The 18,291-nt window shown below is 41.4% G+C and overlaps 1 protein-coding gene across 1 annotated transcript; it reads right to left on the reverse strand.

The window, feature by feature from the left end:
* Positions 1-2,373: 2,373 nt before the first annotated feature.
* Positions 2,374-18,039, reverse strand: LOC117732535 (homeobox protein aristaless-like 4). Its single transcript, XM_034535539.1, has 4 exons — positions 17,700-18,039; positions 9,129-9,442; positions 3,915-4,043; positions 2,374-3,283 (listed from the first exon to the last, which is right to left on the reverse strand). The coding sequence occupies exons 1-4, from the start codon at positions 18,037-18,039 to the stop codon at positions 2,963-2,965; spliced, it is 1,104 nt and encodes a 367-aa protein (XP_034391430.1). The 3' UTR covers positions 2,374-2,962.
* Positions 18,040-18,291: the final 252 nt, after the last annotated feature.

Raw genomic sequence — 18,291 nt, forward strand, 5'->3', positions numbered from 1 at the left:
AATGCTCAATGAAGAAATATCTTGAGCATGCAACAAATACAAAACTTGAGACATGACTCAGATATGTGATATGTGATATGTGATATGTCGAACCTCACCGATTAGAGAAAGAAGAGAAACCGAGAACGTAGGTTTCAGGGCCTTTAAAGAAGAAACATAACTTCTGAAGAAAAAATCTGAACTCATTCAACTGTTGGAGATTCATTTATTTCAAAATCACTTCAAAGTCAAACACACCAAGTTACTTCTGTACAAACAAATGTCAGGCACCTTAAACGGATGTCGTGGTGCTAAATATGAACGGACGGGTTTAGGAGACGGTTCTCGAGTGTTGGGACTCGCCTCTAGCTTAGCAAAGAGACCACTGTCCTAGTGGAAGCCAAACATAATAATTAAAAAGAACTTCTCCAACACTGTAAGTGCAATAAATTATTGCAATAACACATTATATAAAGTCACAATCAGAAGTAGAAATACTTGATTAATAGATTAAAAAAAAGCTGCTTAAAGCCGTAAGAAAATTAAAAAGCAATTTCAACCTCCGTAAAAGTCCAGAGCAAACTCCTCAGAATAACACAAAACAACATAGTTTTTACATTTCTAGGCAATGTTACTGTAATACTTCAATGGAGGTCCATTATTTGACAAATAAGCAAAACAAATGTACAAGCATAAGAACAATATCATTTATATTGTTCCCATTCACACAATACAACATCATAACTATGGATTTCAATTGCTTCATTTCAGTAGTATCAACATGGACGGAGCTGCAGAGGAGTGGAGCTCGATGGACCAGCGAGGAGACAACTCAACTCGAAGTAGGAATTCAGTCACGCATCTAGTCATGCAATAAGTTATTTTGACCACATCTTGTTTTTATCTTTTGACGATAATGTTATGTAAAAAAGTCTATATTAATTCAAAATCTCATGGCTCAATTCTAGAGGCCTTTGTCTTCTCATTTCATGATATTTGTTTACGTACTGCCAATAAAACCTCTGTGTCCAAGTAATCTTCACGTTGTCGCCTCATTTAATTGCTGTTAACGGGAAAAAGGATGGATTTGAAAGTAACAACAACAATCATCACTGGATGATACTGGGACAGGTTTTTTCCTTCCTATAGAAAAGGAAAGCTCTTAATTTCTTTATACAATTTAATGGAATAACGATGGATTAACGATAAATCCATTAACAATTATATTCATGCACACATGGAAAATATTCTCTGGTTTAGCCTGGCCGCTGTTCTTTATCTTATGATAGTAAACTGAATATGTTGAGGTTTGGGACAACTAAACAAATCATTTGAAGATGTCACGTTGGAGTTTTCATAGATTGTGATTGTGAGAAAAAACCTTTCTGGCATTTTATAGACCAAACAATCAATCAACCTATCGAGAAAATGAATCAGAACTGAAAATAGTCATTAGTTGAATTCCTACTCTCAGGTAGGAGGCTACAATGGGCACTCGTATGTTAATGATCGACCAGCTACGGGGAGCAGAAACAGAATCTTCTGCCAGCATCCTCATCGGGGAAAGAAAACGGATACGCAGGCCAGCAGGCGTCATAGAGAGATCAGCCAGAAGTCTAATGAAGCCTGTCTCTAGCCTCAGCCTGCAGCCCAGCTCTGGTGACAAGCTTATTCCAACGGGGTAACACACAGAGACACTCCTGCAATCACTGGACATATTCACCACATTCCTGTCGTCCAGCTCTAAAGTCATCACATTACCTGAACTATACAGAATGCTCTCGGAGACGATTGGGGCCACTGATTTGGCCGGCAGTTTCTGGCCTTCGACGGATGCTGTGAGCGAGCTACAAATACCAGTCACCTTTGCTGAGCCCGCGTCTCACGGTGAATTGATTGTTACAGCGTGTGGAACTTTGTGCGCAGTATGGCCTCACCGTGTGCGCTGTGATGCACAACGGTGTTCACGGGGCAGGACGGCTCACTTTAATGCTAATTAAGTGTGTCTATTCCTGTTGGTTGCTGATTAAAGCTGGCGTGGCTAGTTGGTGTTGAAGGCTGCTGCTGTGCGTTGCCAGGCCTTGTCTGCCAGTGGAGACGGAGTTTCCTGTAACCTGAGGCCTAAGCCTAGCAGGAGAACCTGTGGAGGCAGCCCTGGGGGAGGAAATGACACGTTGGTTTGAAATGGCTGCCAATCCAATGCCTGCCCTCCTCCCAGAATAAATGGGCACAGGCCATGTCTGCTCTCACTCAATTAGACTCCGTTTACTTATTTTATTCCACGTCTGTCCTTCTTTGCAGGGACATAAACTATGCAGGGCAGGCTGTTTTCTTTTCTGACCAATTATTGTGCTTTAAAGGACAGTTTGCAATGGCAACTGGCATAAACAAAACTCTCACTCACTTGGTACTCAGATATGTACTTGAGCTCAAGTACAGTACGAGAGACACGTCTAAAGTAAGACTATGTAAGAAAGAAAGAAAAAGCTATGGGAAGTAAATAACGTGAATTAAGCTTAATTATTATATACTGTATGCTATTGTTGGCTTTGGCACTGCATTCCTGTATTCCATGATAGTGTTTTGTAAGCCATATTTATTATATTGCTTTTCTTACTGAAACCTATCACTATCATGAATGATACCCAGTTTATTAGGGACAAAACACATATTTCAATGACACCTGAGAGATCAAGGATTCAAGAGTGAACACAATGTCTCAGTAACATCTTCTTCCGAGTCACACCTCTGTATTTCTCTCACTTTCAGCATCTGCTGATTGTCACAGTCACAGTTGTAATCTTGGTTGCGTTGGCCGTTGCAGTGGCCTCTGTTATCTCCACAGTCTCTGCCTGTTCATTTGACCTGTGTTATCATTAGTGCTCTCAGGAAAACTCCCTCCTCCCCCACAGCTGCTCAGCTTGCTGATGGCTGCTCCAGAGAAGAGGGCCATGAGGGGGCAGGGTGGTACTGGGCTGAGTCCTCATGTAGCCCAAGAGATGGCTGCGCTATGTTCCTTGGCCTTCATACGCAGCGCAGCTATGCTGGAAGACTTGCGGTCTGGATCAAGGTTAAGATCGTAGCCATTGATTCCCCCGCCCATCCCGGGACCCCCAAAGAGGCTGCTCATGTGTGTCTGTCCCATGTGGCTGCTCCCTGGATTGGGCACGCCCAGGAAATCAGAGATGCCTCCAGGACCGTGAGGGTGAGGCGGCATGCAGGAGGAGACGGAGTCACAAGGCACAACGCAACCTGGCACTGGAGATGCTCCACTGCTGCTCCCGATCCACGAAGGGTTCTGGATCTGGAGAAGGAAAGCAAGAATTATGAGTTAAAGTGGCTTAAATTGACATTTTTATACAAAAACGTATCCAATGATGATGTGCGAGTGGTCGCTTGTAATGATGCACCTACAGAAAATCATCAACTGGATCTGCAGCGCCCCCATTTACGGAGCATTATTGCTTGTTTCAGCTCATTGTTCAGCTGCCCGGGCCACAACTTAACTGTTCTGGTTCACTCTTACTGCTCTCATAACGTTGTTGTTAGCCATAGCAATCAGCTGTTGTTAGAGAAAAAGCTCTCAAAAACCCACTGTACACTGCGTACTCAGCACCAAACAGACACAGTGAGCTGCAAGCCGTGAACACAATCAAATCTTCAGATGCTAAAGAGACAGATATTCCCTCAAAAGGTGGTAGAGACCAAAAAAAGAGCTAAAAGAGATTGAATATTGGACTTGTAATTATATCAACTTGAAAGGTGACATGCCAATGTTATGTACAACTTGTTTCTGCTGCCCTCAGATGCCCAGAGAAATAATTTATAGCGGGCTTCATAACAAAAGCTCATATCCATTAATAACTCAAATATTTCTCTCGGATCATAATACCTTGGCTTATTCAGTGAGCTGGCTACCACTGTTGTTCCTTTACCTGTGCATAGTTCTCAGGCCGAGTTAGTAGAGGCAGCTCGTAAGCAGTAGAGAAATGTGTCCGGACCTGCTGCATCTGACTGTAACGCTCCCTCTTCCTCCACTTGGCTCTGCGATTCTGGAACCACACCTGCAAAGACACAAAAACCCATCAGGAAAAAAACAGACCGGCCACTACAAAAACAAAACTTGAGAAAGCTCTCATAGATCTCACATCCCGTGCAAACTCAAAGAACTTTTTTGCAAAAAAAAACTAAGCCATCCTTTCCCGAAACTGAACCACATAAAATGAAGATAGTGAAGCAAATAAATTCTGCAGCACATGAAAGTGCAGGCCCAGGTTTTAAGACTTGACGTGTCTTTAAAGTGCCGTGCACACGGAGCTATTGATGTGAACATTTTGAGTCTCCCCTGGTGCTGCACGAATCAGCTCCTCCCTTTGATACACAGGCGTCTGCCTCCCTTCAGGCTGCCAGCGTCGACAGATCCACATCTGGGCCTGTAGCCATTCATAAATCACTCTGGGAGAGGTGTGCTCTCCCCCACATGTCAGCACCGCGGGATACAGTGGGGAATCCCTCTGTATATTCCATGAAAGTTCCATGAAAGTTCAACTTTTGACCAAGAATATGCTTTTCTTTGCCCATTTTTGGGATTATTAAGTATTGGATGCTGTATAAGAAGTAGTGTGTACATTACTTGCTGACAGACCAAGTGCAGGATAAGCCTACTTCTTTCAGCTGTGGAAGTCACTTGGAGAAAAGCATGACTGAAGGGTGGAAGACAGTTGAGCAAAAAAATAAAAAATTGCATCCTGAGAGACATTTCCTGAAATATTATTCTGCAGTTTTGGTATAACTTTTTCACTTATTCTTCTCTGTATCCGGGACATCTATTGTATGTCGCTCTTTCCTGGAAGAAGGATTCATCCTCTGTTGCTCCTTGTGAGAGTTCTTCCTCTTATTTCCATGTTAAAGTTCTTTGGGGGAGTTTTTCATTGAACCAATCGAGGTTCTGAATAAAAAGGAACTGCTTTATTAATGTTGTACAGAATGTAAGTCATACTATTTCGACTGGATAAACAAAATGGACTTGACAAGTGTAGATAAGGATGAACATTATTGGATAAAACAGCGCCTAGAAATTGATATTGTATAACCACCATGTAGACAATGGATTCCTTGGCACAAGCCATTTCTTTTGTTTCTGTTCTGCTTTAAGTATACATTACAAAATATTAGCTATTTGAACACCTAAGTAGCCTCCAAACTGATGTAAGGCAGAACATGTCTGCCGGTTTAGAGCTACAATGATTCGTAAATAAATTATTTGTTCAGTTGCAAGTTTTGCGCTTTTTTCCACAAAGTTTTCTCCCATCGATATCCAAGGGAATAGAGAAGCAAAGGGGGGGGGGGGGGGGGGGGGGGGGGGGTACTGGATGTCTTCTCATGTTTATTTGTAAGTATTTGTTGGTTGTCTTAATGTTATCCTGCCAAGAGGGAAAGGGAAACTTCTTCAAAGAGCCATCCTGCCTTGACACACGGGTTTGAACTTGGGTTGTGGGTTGATTCCCAGACCAATCAGCTTGTGGTTTTCACAGTCCCTGACATGCAATTTCCCCTCAGTCAACCTCCTCAAATCCCCCCTGATCATGTCCCTCTCTCCCATTTCTCTTTTAACTTTAACACAATGTAGTTTAGTGACAAACATGAGCAAAGATTATTTCACATACTGAGTTTTTCTTTCGGGGCAGGAGGGGATTTTTATCAAATGAGACACTTTAAGCACTGCAACATGCACACAAACCTGTCATTTTTCTGACATTAATTTTCAAAGAGAAGACCATACATGGCCTCCTGTGGTACATATAGCGGGTGACTGTTTTTGCGAGAAGGTGACGTCAAGAAATGTCGTCTGACTCCGACATTCCTCGGGTCAGCTGGTGAGATTAGAGGACGGCTCACGCTCACAAAGTGGTAAACTGATATCTGAGGTTGTGGCTGAACCCCAATGTCAAGGTGAGGGGTGCTTGCCCTTTGAATTATATCATATGTTTGGAGGGTGCTCAGAGTCTATGTTATGCCACCCCACCCCCTGAGGATTTGGGATCTATTATTGTTTTAGGTTTGTCATGTCTTTCCTTTGGTTCTGTGGTTATTTAGAGGCCCCGATGAGACTGATGAGTGTGAAACTTGCTCATCAGTCCAATCAGTTCTAGTTTGGGTTTCTTAGTTGTGACACAGTTTCATTTGTCAGAGGTTAAGGACGCCTCTTATGTATTGCTATTACATTCAAGTCACAGAGATAAGCATGTGATAATATAAGAATATTGTGTAGCTGATGGAGTACATTTTCATTCACAACATGAGACGGCTTTTAGGATTATGGAAATACTTTCAGATTAACGGTTTGTGATTTTCCATCGCTTTTTTAAAGAATTTTTTAAAGAATTTGAAAACAATGAATGTAAACTAATACATGGTAATACATGAGAGACACAAACCCTGGGGCTAAGGTTAATGTCGGTATTCTAATGTTGTACAAGTATTTGAAAGCTCCACTCTCCTTCTTAAAATATATAGTGTTATCAGTTACCGAGCTGTTATCTTAATTGTGATAGATCAAGATCACCAAACTTTACCTCCCCCCCCCCCATCACCCCCGTTAAAGCTCAGCCTCTTCTCTCCCACTCCAGTCCTTCTCTACCCCGACTACTGACCCCTCTCTCCTAGTGGTTCTCCTCCCTTCTCCCTTTTAAGTCCACGAGGGGAAGTGGGGATATTGGAAAGTGAGATGGGAGAATGTTCAAACTGGAGCTTGTTTTCATTTCATGTTTAATTTCCTGACGCCTAAGCCCTTGGCTTTCCGCAGTTAACCACTCTGACCTTTTGGAGGCGTGCAGACTACAGCATGGACGAAGCGTACACAAACTCAGAAAACACATGCATTTACCGTGATGTGTAAAATTCAAAGTCAGTCATAAACAAACACTTTACACACTTACTGGAGCCTTTTATAAGCAAGCAAACAATGTATGAGCACATATACACCCCCTTGTCTTGGTTTTTGGGTACTGAGTGTGTCATGTTTCACAGAGGGTTTGCTCCAGCGTTGCCTTTGAACAGCAGAAGGAATGAGACCCAAGCCAAATAGTTTGGCAGGGAGATCATTCGGGAACATTATGAAGTCAGATGTGTCCTTTGTGGCTCCACGTCTCTTAATCCCCAGATTCCAAGTTCGTTAGAAAGGAAAGCTAAGATGCTTTTGCACAAGCAGAAATTTCAATTAATACAAAGATTAAAATAATTATTTCTCACAATGATCCAACGGTAATCCATTTTCTATATGAAGCCCAAAAGCATGATATGTACCAACTGCAAACACTTACTACTCTTCTTTATTTTATCTTGCAGACATCTGCAAGGAAGGTGGCTCAGAGCTCTTGGAGCTCAAAGTGCTTGGCGGTGATACAGTAATTGCTAAAGACGTTGACAGCAAAAGGCAGCTTACAGAGCCATTAAAGAGCTTTATTTATGCTCCAGAGCCAGCAGGCAGAGCGAGAGGGGAAGAGGGAGAGAGGGAGGGCAGAGTGCACAACTCCAAAAGCAGGCTTTGAAGTCCAGCCGTCTCACCTCATCTCTGTCATCCAGGACCAATGCGATTGATAGACTGCCTCAGCAGTCACTCACACAGCCTCCCTCTCCATAAAAAGTAGGCAGTGTGGTGAAGTTCAAGTCTGAGGTTGAGAGCTAATTGTACTAAATAAACTAGTGGCCGCAGAAGTCCCAGATGTGATTAAGGAAGACTGCATCCCGACTTTATGAAGATGTTCATCGTCGAACTGTGGATGAAACTGTAGGACCTTGACATTGGCATTTTGGGAGAAAACATCTGTACTCTGGATTTCAATGGCTGTTGTTCCGGAGATGAAAAGGATTCTCCAATCGGTTGCCAAGCTTCGAGTACCCCTTGGTATTCAACAATTGGATATCCCTGGTCTTTGTCTTGATAGACCTTCAGATGAAATTGTGGGGTTTAGTCTTGATTGCGTACATATTTAGGGTCTGATTTTAGAAGTATGGGTCAAACCTCACAGTGACTCAACAGTGTCTGCTGTGTGGCTGTCGGATGAGGAAGGTAATTATATACATCTGGGGAATAGATGGGTCTGTGTGAACGCAACATGAATGTACTTATTTTACTGTACCACCACAAGGACCAGGCCAGGTTCTCTGTCCCTGACTATGTCTCGGACCAAGTGTGGAAATTGAAACTGGCATCTCAAAGTGTTTTTTGTATCCTCGCTAAACAGCTTTGATGACTCCTTTTTCTCTCCATGTGTTTTTCCTCCCTGCCTCAAGAGTTGTGCAGTGAAGTAGTTTGAACATGGTAGTGCTGGGGAGAAACCCTTGGCCTGTGACCCTTCTGCAGAGTCTGCAGCATGTAAGAACTAAGAGCAGAGTATTCCCTTCGTCCCACCCATCACACTCTGATCTAAAACTGGCAGGCAGAAAGAGAGACGAGGAACAATAGGCCTCGCTGTCTACTGCTCCGAAAAATCTTTGTCGACTTGCCAGTCTTGACTCTCCCAGCCCTCTCTGTCTTTTCTCTGAGTGAATATTAGCACGCAATCATGAACAACTACAGTCATTCAACACATCAGACTGTCCTCCCAAGAAGGAACGACAGCATTCGTTATTTCAGTAAGTTTCCCAAAGCACTGTATGTTTAAGATGTAAAGTGACAAATCCTTTAAGTGGTTGTAGTAATTGTTATTAGAGATGGACACTACTGGTCCAATACTGATTCAAATATGAGCCAATCTGGTTTTGGACACCATTATTTTAATCAATAACAATTCAGTATTATGTTGCCTCCACTTGTTTTCCGTGTCAGTTTTGTTTGTTTTGTTTGTTAAGCATGATCATGATCAACCACATTTGTTATTGTAACCATAGCAACAAAGCTCCCCTAACCTCAACAAAGTAGTACCATGTTTCCCTCAACCTAACGAAGATGTTGTTGTGCCTAAATCTAACAAAAACGTGATCACAGGGTTGTTTTTGTAATGCTTTTGGCAGATCAGAAAGTTTCTCGTTTTGAAGGGCATGGACAAAGTAAATATTTTGTCGTTCGGTTTGTGGGACTTGTTTGCTCATGTCATTGCAGAAACAAATTGTTCTTGTATAACCTGCCGTTAATCCCCTGTCCTCACCTGTACACGAGCCTCTGTCAGGTCTGTCCTCAGAGCCAGCTGCTCGCGGGCATAAACATCTGGGTAGTGTGTCTTCTGGAAGACCTTCTCCAGCTCTTCCAGCTGGTAGCTAGTGAACGTGGTGCGATTGCGTCTCTTCTTGCCTTTGTTGCTCTCGGCCTCACTTTTGTCCAGAGGACTGGAAAAGTCCGAGCCAGGCCGCTCACTGAGGCCCTTCTCACTGGGAGCCTTCAGGTTCAGGTAGCTGCCTTCCATCACGGGAGGGTCAACACTCTGGGGCAACTCAGACTCTGTCAGGCCACTGTTGTCTTTTCCTGTAAGTTGACAGAGAAAGTGTGGAAGGTTACAATCAATCGTATTTGGTTCTTTTAAAGGGGGGCTTCACCAATTTTACACATGTAGTTTAGCTTAGTTTACCAAGTTTGACCAAGGTTTGAAAAATGTCTCAGCTTGGGCTTAAGTCTTCTTCAACTGAAAGCGTTACAAATTGAAGGTTTGGATGAAAGACGCTATCTATTTGCATCATGGGAAATGTAGGATCAGAACATCTCAGCCATCTCTCCAATGTTATGGAAGTACAATATTAAATCACTGGGGAGACCCTTTTAATACTGTGGATGGATGGTCCTGCTCATAAAACTCATAAAACCTACATTTTAGACGTTACACTGTGGCTCTAATACAAATTATTTTAGCAATGTTGGTTTTGGTGTGCTGTTCTTCAAATTTTCAAATGAAGCATGAACAATCAAAATAACTCTCAGTTTGTGGCTTCACATGTAATACAAATCATATTCTTACCATAATAATATTATTTTCAAGCAAGCTATTACAACCAACTTTATGACTATTTTAGAGCAGAAAAAAAGAGAGACACATGTTGTCAATAATATGCCTCTAATTATATGGTGAGTGAGGCACCATGAGTGTGTCTGCTCATCATCACGTTTCAACATCCACATGAAATTACATTTCTTTAAGCTTACGTCATTTCTGTAATGTTTTATTTTAGGGTTCGGAGGCCTTGTCTGTTTGTAACCAGAGAAGAAATGTCTTTCTCTGTTTGAAAGCCGTGTCACTACACATTGGCGTGACCTGTGACACAACCCTTGAAGCCTTCTCCCTCGCATCTCTCAATCACGCCACCTGAAACCCAAGCCACTTAAAAGCTGCTCCGTCTCAAGCCGTGTATGGCGGGCCTTGTGTACGACCACGCTGGCCTTGCCCCGGAGATGTAAACAACATTGTGTTTGTCACCTTCAATTTGGTGAGCGTCCATTTTGTGACAGACCGTGCTCTGTTCCTGTCAGTGCTTGCTGTCTTTTTTGTTTCCTTTTAGAAGATGAAGAAAGCTGTCCCTTCTCCTTCAATAAACAAACAGCTGTGTGAATAAATAAGCTGAAGGGCTCTGGTTGCAGGCCAGTGAGAGCAGTGTGCTCTGTCAGCCTCTCTGTTTGCATTTTCTGAGTCTGGGCATGGTGAGCGCCCTGTCCTAACTGTATTGGTTTGAAACTACACCATAATGGTATTTTCCATAGAAACAAAGTATTGTGCAACACAGCATTACTTTGGTCCAACATTTGAGTTAGATCAAGTTTAAGTGATTAACTTTGGCATTTTTTTCTTCGTCACTTTGCATTTTTGTCATGGGCAATGTCAGTAATGGCCTCCTGTCATTCTCAGAAACCCAGTCCAATGAGGGTAGGAGTGTTGACACCTTGTGGCACTGGTGACTCTCTGGGCCACGTGTTTTAGTGGTTAGTTAGATGACTGAATAGTTTTACAGTGATGAAGCTAGGCGGTGGCTGTCTGTAACATGCATGTTTGTTTTCATGGATTAGTACGCCTTTGGATGGCGTGTCCCACAATGAGATGTCAATAGTCATCCTTTCGATACCGCAGCAGCCCTCCCATGCTCGCTGGCTCAGACTTGCCCCGACAGAGACGCTAATGGATCAACACAGCTCGCCCAGCTGGAGTTCATGACCTCATATCGCTGTGGCCCACCTGTCAGACCCTCTGTCAGACCTTCTTACAGTCTCCACGCAGGCAGATGTTCTGACATCACCTACCCCTGCACTGGCCTCTAATGCTAAAGCAATGTGCAATATTTTCTTACTGCCCCTGGGCAGGAGCATGGTTACAATGTTAAGAAGTAAAACAGGTCAACTCCAGGTTCCTACTTAGCATTTGCATCTGTGAGAGAAAATGCCCCTGAGCAAGGCATATATCCTTTAAGGCAAAAGGTGAAGCTGGGGGATGGGAAGATGGTGGGATAGTGGGATAGTGGGTGAAATTGTTTCAAGTTCTCAGTCTTATACAAATCTATGTATATCGACTATGTTTACTCTGGAGTCAGCACTAATAAGAACATTTAATGAAATACATGCCACTTTCATGTCTGAATACTAACTAACTGCTGCTTGGCTAAATTTAGCAAAATGAGCTGACAATTCATACTTTTATAGTATTTTTCTGGACATAACCCACTTTTTATACAGATCAAACCAACAATACATGAATTAATAAGGGAGTTTTAGAGGTGTTGGTTGTTGGATTGTGTTACCTTTGGAAAAAGACAAGCTAGCTGTTTCCGCCTATTTCCAGCCTTGATGCTAATTAAAGCCAATGAGAGCATTGCGGAGCGACACTCGTGAGCTAACCAGTGGGACAAGCTAGCATGCGTCTATGTCAACAAAGCAAGGAAAAGCTCAAATTACAACACATAACAGAGCGTGACTTTCTTTCCTTCTTTGCCCAGGTAGATATTTCTCAATGGTATCTTTACATTACATATAGTTGTTTGTTGCTATATTAATGCTCTGAATATCAGCCAAGAGAGTCAGCCATATACAGATGTATTACACCACAATGACCAGTAGAATTTCTTCTAATTAACATCTTTCTCTGTCTTGCACTCCAAACGTATTTCTCTTTTCTCTGTCACGCTAACAACACAGAGTCCTTGGCCACAAACATCTTTCAGTATTCTCACATGCTGAGCTATGTGTTTTTGCACACTGTTCTGGAGAACACAGCCATCACACACTTTCTTTTGAGAGCCAAGATTCCACCACGTTGGCTCCAGTTTTTTTGACATGCAGAGGAATGTGTTTTTGACTGTTCTCATTTCAGTATTCATCAACGTGTATTTAAATGGACACTGAATATCACCGGCTGATCCTGCAATTTGCCATTTACGCTGTGACAAGCTGCAGACCTCTTCAGTTAGCCGAGGTCAGATGTTTACTAGGGTCGGCAATTTAATCACTGCTGAAAACAGAGAGAAAACATCAAAGTGTAATTTAACTGGTTGTAAAAGCAACAGGGCACCCTCTCAGTTTTTATGGAATGGGACGGGGAGGGTCAAGTGAAGCCAAATAAAAGAAACACTATAAATTAGTAACCTGGGGAAGGGTTAATGACCAAACACTAAATAGGGAAGGGAATGCTTTTAAACCGAGCACTCAAAATGTTTCTCTCAAAACACTCAAAGCCAACAGCAGTCTGCCACAATGGCTCTCCACTCATCACACCTTATATGGACCAAATAAAGTCAAATATTCCACTGGCTTTGGTGGCTATTAATTTGCACATTCATTGCTGGTTTTGCAGACATGCTTTGGGCTGGATTATATTTCCCGCAGCACAGTCTAAGACCTGATGTTGACTGTTGTTTCCTCAGTGGAAGGGAGGCTCCCAGATGTTCCTAAGGAGAGATCTATGCCAGTGGCTCACGCAGGAATGCAGATTCCCTGGGAAACCATAAGATATCGCTGTTCAGCCTCAGCTCCTGATAAATTGACACAATCATGACCTCACTACTGTTATAATACCTTGGGCCGGGCTGTCACTGTCTCATATCAAAGAGCTCAAAAATTGTATGTTTTTATTTTTTTAATACAAGAAATAGTTGTGAGAGTTTACACATTTTCTACTTCAGGGAAACAATCTTGTGGAGCATCTTGATCAAATTGCATTTTGGTAAAGCATTTCATTTAGAAAGCTAAATGCATGTGACAAAGTTGTATGTACATACCTAATGTCATATATCAATGTCAACAGTCCATAAAAAACAACCTTTAAACTATCAAGGTCAAGATTAGTTGTCAGGCTAATCTTTTTAATGCTGTGATTTTGTTTTTGTATTTGCAATATTACGAGTAAGTTTAGGTTGGGTGATAAACATGATCTAAAAAGAGGACGGGGAATTTAAATCAAAGGAGATTATCAATAATTGCTTAGCCTCTCCCTTTCTTCCAATAGTCCTACATTTATTGCACAAGCACATTTTATAATCATATTATAAACCTGTTTTAGGTATTGTTGGCCTCTTTGGAATTACAGAGAAGCTAAAGAAAGTGTTTTGTGTTGGCAGAGTCAGTAAATGGTGATTTGGGTTACTTTCCATCTCTGGCTTTTTATAAAAGAATATATATCAAATGAGCTGTGTCTTGGTGCTGAACCCATGTCGAGAAATAAAAAAATAACTATTGTTGATCGTGGACCAATAGTGATCATCATACACTTGTGTTGCAGTAGTTTCCATCATCATTGTGTCACAGTTGGCTTTCTTGGCTCATTTTTGCATGGCCTGTCAGGCAAAAAATGCGTATCCCTTTCTTGACCATAGCACTGTGGCCAAATGTTTGCATTATTCAAGAACTCTTACAGAGGTTAGATTTAGTCCATTGATAAGAATCAAAGAAGTCAAAGCAAAGACATAGCGCCAGCCTCAAAACAAAATGTGCACCAGCTGGTTAAGGTTTCCAAAGCATCTCTTTAATCTCGCCTGCATGCGATTCCCAGGTAGGCTGTGTGGAGTTACCTTCCCCTGCCAGAGAGGTGGCTGGAAGTAAATGGAAAATCATGCTGTGTACGTCGCACAACAGCATAAGCATATATATTTTAACAAGCCAGGAATTTGTCATTTAAGCATTCTCATTACATATTCTAATGTATTCTGGTCAGGTGTCATTCAGGCGTATTGTTAACATTGACACAATGTGTTAGTCATCAGCACATGCATGTCCTGTGACATCACTTCCCTGAGCTTCTAACAGAGTATACTATATTGTGACAAGAGGCTTTTAAAATGCTGCCAGGACTTTTTTGGGGGGGTCTTGTTTAGATTTGCATGTGCAGAGAAAAATGTTTTACATCTCACAGGATGATTCGATATCCCGCTGAATGGAGGAGGGGTTGTTTGAAAGCACAGAGTGATCAAGTGTTATGTTACAAATGTTTTTATAGCTTTGAACTGTTATTTTGTGAAATGACAGAGGGCAAGGCACAAACTGCCTTTAGTGAGTGTTGCCACAAACACATTGTGCATCAGCAATGCAGAACTCCACCAAGGTACAGGGCTCACACAATGACTCACTTTTCGGGTTTAGCCTTAGCGCCACTTACATTCTCTCAACTTTAAAAATAAAACTGGGAATATGTTTTATATCATAAGTTCATGTTGCTGCAGGCAATCTGTATCAAGGATAAAAACTGAAAATTATTTTACAATTATGAAGCAGAAGACTCCTATGTGCAAAGCGTCGCAAAGCCATAGAGTCCGGTATATTACGTGGATGTAAACAGTCATTCCCACACGTTTAGGCAAAACCCTCTCATTTCAAGCCCCTTAAATCATTACCCAATCTTAATGTCCATTTCTGACTCGTTGCTTATTTGCACAAGGTGTTGTTGACATAGGGTTATGTAAACCAGTCCCATTTTGTCATCTCATGCACTCTCTGAAGCTTTGGAGATCTGATGTTTGGGGAGTATGAATAATAACTATAGGAGCCTGTAATGCACATCTGCCTTAAATTAATGTGGACCTCTCCTGCAGTGCTGACCTGCATTCCTCAGCACTTGATCAGCTCCAGGGGTTTTATTTCATTCATCGCTGTGTGAGCAGGCATAGACGGCTCCATCCCTGTTCTCGCTGTGGTACAGTCTCACTGACTAACGTGCACTCAAGGAAACAAACCCGCCAACCTGAGCCACTGTCAGAAATATGTTCATTCACTCCTCCAGAGAAAGCTCAATTTTAATTTTTAATGAACATCATAGAATCCGTCTGGGCTAAATAAGAAAAACAAACAACATAAACCTAGCAAAACACTATTCAGTTATTTTAGAAATTTATTGGAGAAATGTTTGTGTGTATTTTTGAATTGCTTTCAATCTCTTAAATGTTTATTGTTTACAGTTGAATCATAGTTGCATTGGAATGAAATGCTTTTAAGGAAATATTCAGCAAAAAAGTTTAGAAGCCTTCTCAATTAAAAGAGGGAAAATGAGGTTAACATCTTGCAGCAAATGCCAAAACTATTTACCATTCTCTTTTAACAAAGTTAACACTATACATACACATTATTGTCTTTTCTTCGCCTATCATTAAAAGTAAATATTAACATATAAAATATATAGATAGCATATGTCTACACATTATTTTCCAAACAGCCATAACATCCCCAGAATGACATCGAGACAAAACGTTGGGTGTGTAAACATTATCACAGTTGCCACACAAAAAGTCCCTTTTGGGTTTGAGATGACGTTTGTCGTCATGATGGAGATAAAGAATCAGCATTGAGCAATATATCTCCCATTGAGGACCACACAAAACAGCACAAGCCTGTTGACGCCTGCACTTTGGCAGGAGCCCAAAGCATCCTCCCCAGAGCCACGATGCATTCATCTGGCTGCAACATTTTCAATGATAACATTGCACAGCCCTCCTCAAGGGAGGCATGCTGCATTTAATGATGGTGTTTAATGGTTCTGTCAATGCACTTGCCAAATCAATTCACTTCAATAGGGTTATCCAACCTGTGTGGACGCATTGCTCTCAAAGTGACAGTTCAGCTTAAAGTGAAGAGTGACTCCAGTTGTTTCTTTCAGGGTGTATTTTGGCAAAATGTTGGCTCGGTGTAAAAAAATAAATAACTTTTACTGCAAGCCTTACTGAGCAGATAGGGCAGTTCATTTGTATTTGTTACACCTACTGTTTATATTTACTTATATGAACAACTAGTATGTATATTTAATAGGGTTTGGCATGTTTTTTTAATGTTTATTGATTAAGTTTAGTGACTGAATCTTTTTTCCAGCAGGAATTGTTTATTTGTAGGTTATTTTAGCCATGATAATAACAGATGTTTTCTTGGAACATTATGATAAACATCTGGACCTGAAATATATAGACGTCGATACGCTGATAATACAATTTTTTTTTTTTAAAAGAAAGATATTTCTGATGTTTTTCTTCAAAAATACATGCATTGTATAAACACCTTAACATATATTATGTTGAGTTCATTTTTACACTTTTTTTTTAGGTTGTCGGTCCTCTCGTGTGGACCTGATGTCAAACAGAGTCCACTTCTTCTGCTCGTTAACAGGGGTTTATCTTTTTTATTTTAAGCCTCCACGTCTCATAAAAGAGACATTGATATGGATTGTTTTCTTTAAACGGAAAATGTGTATTGCAACGAATTGTCGGGAGACGGTGTAAAGCGATAACGTTTTGGTTTTAAATTAAAGTTTTTTCGGGACGTCCGATCAGTGTCTAAATTCGTCATTGACTGTACGGTCGACACATTGTAAGGTCTTGGCCCATAACTACTCCATTAAATAAATGTGGACTCCCTTCACTCTGGTATCAGTTATTTATCATCAATAAATCACTCGTGCTAAAATTGAAACCATGCTATGAACATAAATACGCTAAATAGTGCAATAGTACCATGGATCTTTGATGAGGCGTGCTTGCATTTGCACGCGTGCCTCATGCCTATATATGCTTGTAGTTCACATTTATATATGGAAATAATTCATGAGGTTTCTACTTTTCAGGATTGACGTGAGTTTTACTGTAAGATCAGTGAGATGTTGCGGTTTCAGGGTGAACGTATAAACTGTGGATAGAAACGTCCAAGATAAGTGTACTCAAATGGGCAAACATCCTTTCAAAAATAAGGTTGCAATAACTGCTTCACCTCTGTCTTATATCCCCTATAAAGGAAATCTACTGGTCATGCAATTATAACTCAGCTTGCAACCTATAGGAAATATAACTCTCCCTTGAATATATTTCAAATTGATTAATGATTTTTCCTTATATACTTGTTTCATGCAAATATTAACGATTTTCTAAGGGTCTTAAGAGTGTTATGGTATGCAACTAAAGTATTCTGTTCTCTATAATATTCACAAAAATATGTTTCTCGTCATCGCTCAGATGTTGCAATAGTTTGAAACGACATTGTTACAATAAATATACATTTACTTTAGAAATATACATACTTCTGTACAGTTTAATATATCTAAATATATATATATATTCAACTGTACAGGACTATATATATGTAATGTCTTTGTGGGTTCACCCTCTCCTCCTCTCTGATCGTCGTTCACACTTTATACTGACTTACAGATTCTGTATTAACTCACTAATAACTTCCATTATTGCTTGCAAATGCCCCCGTTTGTGGTGCACTTCCGTTGAACTCAATGCCGGATGTGCTGGCTCATATAGTCGCACTGTGTGCTCCTCTCATGCGCACTCACCATAGCAGGGAATCAGCGTCCCGTTGTGCCCGCTGTCCGGGTGCAGCTTGCTGCCTTCGGGCGGAGTTTTGCAGGTCGGCCGCTGCATGAAGAGCTGGTACTTGTTGAAGCTGCTGTCCTCCGCGCCATCCAACGACCGGCACTCCGGCTGGAAAGGACTCCGGGACTTCTCTCCGTAAGCCTGTCCTTTCCCCGGAATGAACGTGGGGCTGTATTTGGTTTCAGTGGTCTGGAAAGTCCTGAACGGGTTCGCCTGGTGATCCCTACCTTGCGCAGTAGACGTGCTATAATATGAATCCATCGATGTCATATCGCAGTATGAGACGCACGCTGCGTTCATACCTAAAAAAAAAAAGTTATATTTAAAAAAAAAAAAAAAAAAAATCCACACGGTTCTTCTTTCCCTCCCCTTCTCTAGACAGCAGATATTCTCCCCCAAATTCTCATGCACTGACAAACTCACACTGACACGCTCTCGCAAACGCGCTCTCACGCTGCCGCATCTGGGTCTGGTTAAAAAATGAATCAGATGTTTTCCAGAGACTGCAGACTGAACAAATGCTAAAAGCCCCCTGAAGGTTTGTCGGGGTAA

The sequence above is a fragment of the Cyclopterus lumpus genome, chromosome 6 (assembly GCF_009769545.1).
Source record: "Cyclopterus lumpus isolate fCycLum1 chromosome 6, fCycLum1.pri, whole genome shotgun sequence".
Taxonomy (NCBI): domain Eukaryota; kingdom Metazoa; phylum Chordata; class Actinopteri; order Perciformes; family Cyclopteridae; genus Cyclopterus; species Cyclopterus lumpus.

What these genes read in the sequence shown, in the direction of transcription:
- LOC117732535 (XM_034535539.1), bottom strand. Translation starts at nt 18,039, where the DNA reads ATGAACGCAGCGTGCGTCTCATACTGCGATATGACATCGATGGATTCA. An exon ending in GACGCTGATTCCCTGCTATG is followed by an intron (nt 9,443 to 17,699) that starts GTGAGTGCGCAT and finishes GTCAACTTACAG; the next exon opens with GAAAAGACAACAGTGGCCTG. An exon ending in GGCCTGAGAACTATGCACAG is followed by an intron (nt 3,284 to 3,914) that starts GTAAAGGAACAA and finishes TTCCTTCTCCAG; the next exon opens with ATCCAGAACCCTTCGTGGAT.